Raw genomic sequence first — 10,685 nt, forward strand, 5'->3', positions numbered from 1 at the left:
TTTATAATACATCCCGACGTTTCGAACTCTTTACAGCGTTCGTGGTCAACGGGTGACTGAGGAAAAATTACAAAATGCAAAAATACCCACATACTAAAATAATGAACAATCATAGACTACAAACTTTAAGGCTGGTTGTACATGCAAAATCGGTTCATAAGGCTAGTTATACACTATAATTATCTTTCAAGTAAAGATATATATATACGCGATAAAAAAAAAAAAAAAAAACTATGCCGGCTCCAACCCTACACCACGGACCCGAGAAGATTTAATTCCCTCCTAAATTGTAGGAGGGTATCCCAATATGGGACCGGCAACAAACTCGGCGGGACACATCTTTTCAAAACATCGGAATGTCCAGCATCATCCAACACTACGGTCTCACAGTCTATGTCTCGCTTGCTCCTTTATCAGGTGGACTACAGGATCCCAAGCTGGTGGTAGAGAAAAATAAAAATAATTATAGTGTATAACTAGCCTTATGAACCGATTTTGCATGTACAACCAGCCTTAAAGTTTGTAGTCTATGATTGTTCATTATTTTAGTATGTGGGTATTTTTGCATTTTGTAATTTTTCCTCAGTCACCCGTTGACCACGAACGCTGTAAAGAGTTCGAAACGTCGGGATGTATTATAAATTCAATATACGCGATATAATCCGTTTTCATAGTTTTATTTCATTGTTAAATAAAAGTTTAATTTTTTGAGGAGTACAATCATGTTTTGCCACACCCGGTATATTCGCAACTATCATATAATTATGATAATACACACATCGTTATTTTGTTATTGTTTTCGGATGTGTGGTTAATTTATTCCATATATTTCTATCACGCGATTCAAACCATTTGTAGTACTTAACTCTATTTCTTTATTTTACTTAACAATTTCGTATAGTAACTTGATCACTACATCAACGTTTAAGGGAAAACAATAGATACTTTGACTTGTTTTTTAATTATGCACAACGAGCTAACCTGGGACCACATGTTGACTTGGACTTGTCTAATTGTGTGCAGGACTACAACTACGAAAAAAAATAATGAGCCGTCACCTTATAAAGAGGTTTGCTTGCCAAATTTGTGGAGCGCTACAAATGAGTAGGGACAGCTAATTAAACTCTACTACAGGGATGTTCTTCTGGATGCTTACCGAGCGTAGGCATATCAACGCTTCGACGTGTATGTACGTACATACGTATAAAATGCGCTCTCCGATTACGTATAACGGTTACACTTTGGGCCATAGTAACACTGGTCCGCCTAAACGCTTACCTCGCCTTTGATCGATAAGCATTTGCAATACACAGCCAGTAGACAATTAACGATAACGAGCTCATTCCGTGAAATCCAGGTCTCGTCTTCGACTCCAAGGATCCGTCACGAACCGTTAAGCACTTTAAACGTTATCCATTTAAGTGTGCGTGTAAACAAACCGGTGCTGGTGTATGCTGTGTATGCAACTCTGCTAAATATTTTAAGGTATTATTTCAAAGGTTGCAGAAAAACACAACTACTTACAGGTAAAAACAAAGTCATGCATTTATATTTTCGTGGCACTAAGATAGGATGCGAAATGTAGGTGATTGTAAACCTTTTCACGATAATCTACGGTCATAACCTTACAGTCCTTTCCCTTCTGTAAGTCACTCGAGTCTCAACTGTAAATGGCGACTGTTAGTCTAGCGATAACCAAATAAGCCGAGTTTCTTGACCATAAAACATGGTTTACTCAACATTTTGCGTACTACCTAACTGATGTATCAGATACATATATTATTCACACTTACATACCTGATTGTCTAACCTATAGGGTAAACCATAGCGGAAGCCGCTCGACCCCAATTACAAAGAAAAACCGCAAATCGATGTACAGGTTAGCCGTTTGGCAAAAAATAATGTTTTACCACTCCCCCCCCCGCCCCGGGAAATTTTTTTAGGAAGTGCGGGTCAAAAAATTTGTTTTGACCTCTAGTATGAGTGTGCCAAACGGCTAACCTGTACATCGATTTGCGGTTTTTTAATTCGAACGGGTTACACTACCAGGTCTATTTGTGATTATAAAGTAAAATAATAGTAGATTGTTAAACAAGGGATGAAAGGCACACATTTCTGCCGAGGTATTTTGGTGCTCGAACGCGCCTATAGTCCGAGGCTGAAATGATGCCTTTCACCCGAGTTAAACACTGCTTTTCATTTCGAATACGAGGAAAGTAAAATGAATGTGTTTTATTTTAAATATGACTAAGTATACATTTTTATACTATTTCTCGAGGGTACTTTCAATTAACAATTTAGGCAAAAGTATCGTTATTTATGGAATGGAGTCAAATATCAGACTGGAAATTGTATAACAAATCCATTTAAACTCAAATTTCAATTGCTTATCGTAAAAAAAATAAAAAAGTCGTATTTCGAATGTAAAATGCTCTAGTGCAGACACGTATCATTTTCTGCACACCTTTTATAACAACAACGACCCTCTTTCAGAGCATGAGAAATGAAAATACCTTATAGTCTGTTTTTAGGACAATAAACTACTACGCCATACATTTTCTATGCAAGAAACAAACGAGCGAACCGTTTTTTTTCCTTCATAGTTAAAAAACCGGCCAAGTGCGAGTCGGACTCGCCCATCGAGGGTTCCGTACTTTTTAGTATTTGTTGTTATAGCGCTGCGGCAACAGAAATACATCACCTGTGAAAATTTCAACCGTCTAGCTATCACGGTTTATGAGATACAGCCTGGTGACAGACAGACGGACAGACGAACAGCGGAGTTAATAGGGTCCCGTTTTTACCCTTTGAGTACGGAACCCTAAGAAATAGTTTTTGGCAAAATAATCATTTTTGATATGTTTTTATCGCTGACTGTAGGTACTTTTATTTCCACAGGCAATACTCATCGAGACAATTCTAACAACCCCAAACACAATTAGTTTGAGTTGTTTTATCACAGAGTTCATCTCCATGTCATAATAATATTGCATTGTCCTCCGATTTACATATACAGTGAATCTAAGACCCTGGGTAAGTGGAATACCTCTTTAAGTGAGACAAACTTGTTCGTCCCTTGATCTCCTACTTATCCAGGTTTCACTATGCAAAATTTCAGCTCAATCGGAAATCGGGAAGTGGGTCAAATTTAATGTCCAAGACTAACTAACAAACATGATACATAGGTACTTACATACTAACAGTGCGTTAAATAAAAGCTCTTAAAAACAGACGTAGGTAGTAAAACATACTAATATTATAAATGCGAAAGTGTGTCTGTCTGTCTGTCTGTCTGTTACCTCTTCACGCTTAAACCGTTGAACCGATTAAGGTGAAATTAAGGTATGGACATAGTTTGAGTCCTAGGGAATGGCATAGGATAGGTTTTACCGCAGAAATCAACCCTAAAGGGTGTGAAAAGGGGGTGGAAATTTGTATGGGACCCAATAAAACCGATTTAGATGAAATTTGATATGGAGATAGTCTTAATTGTTGGGAAGGGTGTAGAATAGTTTTTATTCCCGAAGTCATACTCTTTTCTTATCTTCTCTTCTCTTCTAACACTCGCTCAACGTGCCGCTCGTAGTGTATGATGGATACAGCTCAAGACCTGGAACACCTGGAGTGATGCTGGGTGCAAAGGGTCAGGGGTAATACTCGCTCAAAGTTCCGCGGATAATGTTTGATGGGGAAAGCTCAAGACCTGGAACACCTGGAGTGCTGCTGGGTGCAAAGGGTCAGGGATAACACTCGCTCAAAGTGCCGCGGATAATGTTTGATGGAGAAAGCTCAAGACCTGGAACACCTGGAGTGCTGCTGGGTGCAAAGGGTCAGGGGTATCACTCGCTCAAAGTGCCGCGGATAATGTTTGATGGGGAAAGCTCAAGACCTGGAACACCTGGAGTGCTGCTGGGTGCAAAGGGTCAGGGATAACACTCGCTCAAAGTGCCGCGGATAATGTTTGATGGGGAAAGCTCAAGACCTGGAACACCTGGAGTGCTGCTGGGTGCAAAGGGTAAGGGGTAACACTCGCTCAAAGTGCCGCGGATAATGTTTGATGGGGAAAGCTCAAGACCTGGAACACCTGGAGTGCTGCTGGGTGCAAAGCGTCAGGGGTAATACTCGCTCCTCGTGCCACTGGTAGTGCATGATGGGGATAGCTCAAGATCTGGAACAGCTGGAGTGCTGCTGAGTGCAAAGGGTTAGGGGTAACACTCACTCAACGTGTCGTTGGTAGTGTATGATGGAGACAGCTCAAGACCTGGAACACCTGGAGTGCTGCTGGATGTATCGGATGAGGGGTAAAACTCCTTTAAACTGAAGTTGATAGAGTATGCTGTAGGTAGGATAAGTTCTTCAAGACCTGGAACACCTGGAGGGCTGCCAGATGAAGCAAGCGCCTGACCAGAGCTATCACACGTTTAACGTGCAGTAGGTACTGTTTGCTGTAATTAAGTTGAGTTCTCCAAGACCTGGAACACCTGGAGGTGACTTCCCACGCGTCCTGCAAGACTGCTGAACAAGTTTCTGCTGGAAACGCTGCTGATGGGAGACCGGCCTACCACAAGCTGAATATTCAGCAGGTAAAATTTAGGTAGTGAAAAGGTGGTGGAAGTGTAAGAGGAAACAATAAATATCTGATTGGTTAAAAACTAAGCTACCCAAACTACCAATTCCACGCAGACAAAGTCGCAGGCAAAACTAGTACTTCAATAAATGTGCACAAAGGCTCACTTATCTCTTTAAGAGTCCCCGGCAAGCTCGGCCGAATTTCACCTTCCCATACAAACGGAGTATCGTTCTTATTTTAAAACTACGTGTTGGATTGTAATGAAACTTTGCACATACAATGACATGAGGTATATCTAGGTCTTTAATAAGTTTATATAGCTATAGTATATAAAACAAACGAAATAGAGCAAAAACAGGTTTTGTATGAAAAACTTAAATTCGCTGTATTTTATTAACTATTGTATCCGAACTTACATAAACTAATTACAAACCTAGATATACCTTATCCTATTGTACCTATGAGTAAGTACAAAATTTCAGAGCAATCTAGCTAGTCGTTTTAAAATGAGAGCTTAACTACGTTTGTATGGAGAACCGAGCTTATCGGGGACTTAAGGGATGTTCCATTCCAGCTATTATTTAAGCAACTGAGGTTATTCTAATTGAGATTCAGATTAGTGTGGTATCCTCACGATATTTTCCTTTTCTGAAAACGAACTGGTCAGAAATATCTAATGATATTTCGGAAATCAGATTCAAGTAACTATGGGTAAAGAATTAACGGATTCTTAGAACGAGGAATATCTTACATACACTCGCAACCTGTTCCTATCTCTATCGCTCGCGCGTACCTAATTATATTGCTATCCCGCCCATGATAACGGCGGTCAATGACACTATGCAAGTCATAGCAATATAATTTATTATGCGCGTGCTATTGATAGGAACCTGCAAGTGAATGTACGAAATTCCTCGTGGTAAGCGTCCTTTCTTTAATTTCAACTATTCTCGTAGCACTCCTTAGAGAAGACAACATCAATACGCTTGGCCTCATTATTCTTCACAAGCATTTGCCCGCGACTTTGTCTGCGTGGAATGAGTAATTAGAGAGGAGAGGAGGATGACTTCGGGAATAAAAACTATTCTACATCTTTCCCAACAACTATCTTCATATCGAATTCTTTCTAATTCGGTTTTATTCGGTCCCACCCATACAACTTTTCACTCCCCCTTTTCACCCCCTTTAGGGTTGATTTTTGGGGTAACACCTACTACGTCCTTCCCCAAAAATCAAAATATCTCCAAATCAAATTTTATATAAATCGGTTCAGCTGTTATTGATTACCTATACAAACCTCCACCCCCCTTTTCACCCAATTAAAGGGTGATTTCGTGAATAAAAATTCTCCTCGTCCCTGCAAGCTGTGTTGTGCAGGGTGCGGGACTCAAACTATTGTATCTACTCTATACCAAATTTCAACTAAATCGTGCACCAGCGCCGGCGCGGGCGGGACAGTTCCTACCGATAAAATTTGTTATGCAGTTGTTGTTAACACCCCATACAAAATTTCACCCCCTTAAGGGATGATTTCTGGGATAAAATCTAACCTATGTCCTTCCCCAGGAATCAAACTATCTGTTTACCAAATTTCAACTAAATCGGTTCAGCGGTTTAAGCGTGAAGAGGTAACAGACAAACTTCGTTTTATAATATTACTAGTATGGAAGTATGGATGGATGGATATGGATTAGCAATATGATAAAACAACATTTTCAATGGTAATTATAAAAATACTATCATAATATGCTATCTTCAACTAAAACTAAAACGTCTTCAAAATATTATCTGTAATAAGTCGTTTTGACCCTAAAGATATCAATCAATCAATCTTTAATGTCAAAAACACATGTCAGAAATTGCAATACAAATCAAATTAAAAGATAACCTTAAATTTTGGCAGCAGCTCCTTTCTGGTAGGCTCGAGTAACAATATTCTTACACACAATGTTTTTCATCACACTTGCAAAGAAAAAAACTAAATTTTAAGCGAAATAATTCTTAAATACGGTGACATTTCAGACATTGGTCCGCCATATTGTAATTTTTTGACTAGTTAGGCATCGAAGGCACGGACCCGTTCGCATTCAGCCACGATTGAAAATTGTGTAAAAATATTTTATAAATATTATTAAACATAAACAACAATTAAATTATAAACGTTAGTATTTAGAAAGTAAAAGTTATTTTATACCTTGTCTTTTAACAAGTATTTTACCTGGAACGTACTTGGTTCGTATGAGTTAGTGACATAATTTAAAAAAAAACAGAACTTCCGTGGCAGTAAAATGCGCTTTACCTCCCGCTGCACATGCGTGAAATAGCTCACTTACCAAGCATGTATGTGATGAAAATTTCTTAGCTGTTTAACTTACCGCGGCTCCGCACCCCCAGCCTCCCTCTTTTACTATATACCACAGCATTAACAATCTTACTATGACACTCACAAACACGAGTATATATTTACAGAGGAATCCCAAAGGGTTTCATAAGTTTAATTTTAAAACGTTTATTATTTAAATTTAATGTATATTAATTTTATAATACTTCAGTACCATATTCAAGCATTCAATACAAAATACAATTACGAGAATTGAAAGGGAGTAGAAAGAAGTATCCTTTATAATTTTCAACTTTAATAAACTTAAATATAGTGTCGTAATGTATGCTGGTATTATAACATTTCATTTTGTCCAAATAGTAAAAAATATATTAGTACAGTGGGTTATTATTAATGATATCCATGCATATGTCCTGTTTCCCGGTGCAAATTCTCTCTTTCCCGGTACATTGGTTCTCTTCCCATGTCACTATGTTCATATTCTCCATATCCGTGGTGTGGTTGTCCATGTCCATGGACGCCGAACCCGTTCTCGCGCATCCTCTTGTTTTGTTCGGCAATCAATTTTAAGCGCCAAAACTCGACCAATTGGTCGTAGTCACCAGTGCCATCCCCCTTGTAATGCTTGTAGCTCCTCGGAAGAATAAGGACCTGTCCTCCCGGTCCACGCGTGTACCTCCTGCCACCTGACTTTAGGAATCTGTAGTCCAGAACCCAAATAGGTTCGTAATACGCAGGGCTATATGTGAACTTGATGATCCTGAAAGTAACAGAATATTGAAAAGTACCAATTATAAAATTGTGTATTCGGATTTTGAATTATTGGGTTGGGTAGGTTTTGGGTTGATTATTGCGTCCCTTGCGCATCAACTGATTAAACAATCCACGTAACTGTGCCTGCGAACTTAGGCAATTTGCACGCGTAGCATTATATTTCAGTGCAATGGGTTATTTATTACCTTCTAAGGCTTATAAATAACTTGTTATTAAGTGCCTTATTCATTTATCTTGGATAACATGTCCATTGCTCAGAGTGCGCTGAATCGCTGAAAGTGGATCCCAATACATGATTAATTTAATATACTTACCTAGTTATTTTTACCTTCTTATACTTTAGGTAAAAAAAATTAACTACGAGTATATGTCTGTACATAAATATTTGTATTTTATTTATATATTATTAATAGGTAGGCAATTAAGGTTAAAATACGTACTCGTCTTGCTCCGCAATGTTAACGTGTCCCTGAGAAATAAACAGATAATATGTATCAGGTGATAAAAAAATAATGCAAGGAAAACAGAAATTAAGTAGTAATGATTTTGCATTGAAATAAATATTAATATTCTTTAATTTATAATACCTATGTAGATTGTTATTGTTAAATTGAGTATAACTTCTGAAATTCCTTTTAAGATTTAGACTCGCAGAATTAGAAACTACAAGACATTCAAAAAGCAAAAGCAAACATTGACTAATAAACGTAAGTTATACCTTTTCGTGAGAGTTCGGAAGATTGCGAGCTATGATAGGGCCTTCACGATGGCTTTCAGGCCCGTCAAGCTTAGCCTTGAGGTAGAGAAGGTTGTTATGGTCGAGATGGTCATAGTCGTCGAGGAATTGACGGTTACGATGTATGGACTCCGCGTCTTTCATTACAGTCTGCTCGGCATTCTCAGACGGCTTCGCCTCCAGAGGCACTGGTTTTGCCGCCGCTTCCGCGGGCTCGGCCTCTTCGGCCACCGCAGCTGACGCCAAGAGCGCCACTACTAGTAACTGAAACAAATAACAAGCGTATTTAGAACTGAAGTAGTACCTACATATTTAAGATCATCAAAAAAATATCAAAACGCAGGCATATCAGAAACTTAAACTATCAAAGCTGTTTGGTGCATAAAGTTTGGTGGGTTGTTTTAAATATAAAAAAAAATATTATTATTTCGAATGGAGCATTTGTTTTTGCACAGTTCCTGTGCGAATCTAAGTCAAGTTAGATCAAATATTATAGATATAATTTGGCAATATATTTTCAATTAATGTGTCAATCAGAATGAAACTCGCCAACCATACTTAAAGACACTGCTTATAAACATATAACGTTTTATAAGATTTGATAAATTAACTTTTAACAAAAAAGAACCAGCTTCACAAGACAGTTGAAAATGCCATTCACTTCACTACTTAGAGATACTTGTTGAGAGCAAACGCATGATAAAAAAAACATACAACCGAATTGAGAACCTCCTCCTTTTGAAATCTTGAAGTCGGGTAAAAATACCGAAATCACTATAAATGTGCCCACTATAATATTTTAAGAGTGGTCTCGATTTCTCCAGGATAAAGGGACCAACTAGAAAGCATAAGCTATCAAACAAATAAAGAATTTACGAAATCGGTCTCTCTCATTTGCTAAAATCTAATAATAATAAAATTAATTTGTTTTAAATGAAACAGTAATAAAATCAGATCAGATAATAACAAGCATCAGGAAAATGCATGTCTAGACTTCAGTACAAAGACAAAATAGTAAGGGTAAGAATTATAATCACCTCCATCGTGGGACACTTTCTCTACATGACTGTCTGGGTAACAGTGACAACCAGACCCAGACTTCAACCAGAAATGCTACTTTGACAGCTGACAGGTCATATCCATAACAAATCCAGATCAATTTCATAAACTGTTATTACAATAAGAATAAGCCTCCAGGTGAACTCTGGCTCGGGCTAGTCGATTGAAAAAAGTCCATTTAATATTTACATCCTATAGTTGTGTGTAGGAAAGTATTTCAATTTGTACTATGGCTACTTCATCTGCTCTCAGTATGAATATTAAAAGTATGTGAAAAGAATTTCATTTTCATAAACACACCTAGTCTACTGTACTTGGTACCAGATTATACAACACAATTAATAGGTTAAAATCGACTCGCAAGATTTTATTAGGGGCATAGTTACAAGCGAAGTTCAAATAAGTGTGTTAAAAAGGAGAACGTTAAATAAATAATATTACACTTACTCACCTGTAACATTGTTTTCAACTGACGGCTCTTAAACCAATGTTTGAATGGTATATTAATACCAGAACTGTTAATTGCCTGTGTGGCCGATATCTCCGGATTACATCGATTGACGCATCCTTCGATACATACATACCTAGGTAATTATATTCGTGATTTAATTTGATTAATTGACAGCATGCACCAGGTTTCGGATTTATTTGTTACACTACAAATGATGGGTTATTCCCACTTATTATCACTAAGTAAGTTGTTACCAGTGGTAGAGTTTACACCAAGAAAAGTCTGCAGCGATTTTGATAGCATACGCAGTGCAAGTGTTATTTATATGTCAAACTTCTATGAAATTATGACGTATAAATAACACTTGCACTGCGTGTGCTATCAAAATCGCTGCAGACTTTTCTTGGTTTAACTGAGATTTTTTTCCTCAGTAAGTAGTTACTACCAATAGTTTGTGTGTCGAATAATAATAAAATACCTGGATAAAATATAGACTGCTTTAAAACTGTAGATTGTACAACAACGGCGTAAAGCGATCCATTTTTATCCGAGGCAATTTATTGGTTCGAGCGCAGGATAAAAATGGACATTTATGCCTGAGTTACACTGCTTTTCACTTCGAGTGTGAGTTAAATATACAAAAATGTCCAATATTTTAGATTATTTTACCGTATTTATGTACTCGGTTGTGTCGGGAGCGCGGGACACGCGCGCCGGTCGGGAGCGCGCCTGTTGGGGGCGCCCCGGCAGGGCT

At 38.0% G+C, this 10,685-nt stretch overlaps 2 protein-coding genes across 3 annotated transcripts in view; both read right to left on the reverse strand.

The window, feature by feature from the left end:
• The window catches only part of LOC134743136 (adult-specific cuticular protein ACP-20-like), a 294,612-nt gene extending 293,540 nt beyond the window's left edge, over positions 1 to 1,072 (reverse strand). For both annotated transcript variants that reach the window (XR_010127992.1, XM_063676478.1), the window contains exon 1: positions 982 to 1,072. Coding sequence is in view for 1 of the 2 variants with exons in the window: in XM_063676478.1 (XP_063532548.1) it covers positions 982 to 993 (12 nt within the window). In the remaining variant the exon portion in view is untranslated. The remainder of the gene's footprint in view (positions 1 to 981) is intronic.
• Positions 1,073 to 7,515: 6,443 nt separating this feature from the next.
• LOC134742728 (uncharacterized) lies at positions 7,516 to 10,023 on the reverse strand. The gene is made up of 3 exons (XM_063675918.1): positions 9,932 to 10,023; positions 8,404 to 8,685; positions 7,516 to 7,671 (listed from the first exon to the last, which is right to left on the reverse strand). The coding sequence occupies exons 1-3, from the start codon at positions 9,938 to 9,940 to the stop codon at positions 7,651 to 7,653; spliced, it is 312 nt and encodes a 103-aa protein (XP_063531988.1). The 5' UTR covers positions 9,941 to 10,023; the 3' UTR covers positions 7,516 to 7,650.
• Positions 10,024 to 10,685: the final 662 nt, after the last annotated feature.

The sequence above is a fragment of the Cydia strobilella genome, chromosome 7 (assembly GCF_947568885.1).
Source record: "Cydia strobilella chromosome 7, ilCydStro3.1, whole genome shotgun sequence".
In the NCBI taxonomy this organism is placed as follows: domain Eukaryota; kingdom Metazoa; phylum Arthropoda; class Insecta; order Lepidoptera; family Tortricidae; genus Cydia; species Cydia strobilella.

What these genes read in the sequence shown, in the direction of transcription:
- LOC134742728 (XM_063675918.1), bottom strand. An exon ending in TTCCGAACTCTCACGAAAAG is followed by an intron (nt 7,672 to 8,403) that starts GTATAACTTACG and finishes TGTTACTTTCAG; the next exon opens with GATCATCAAGTTCACATATA.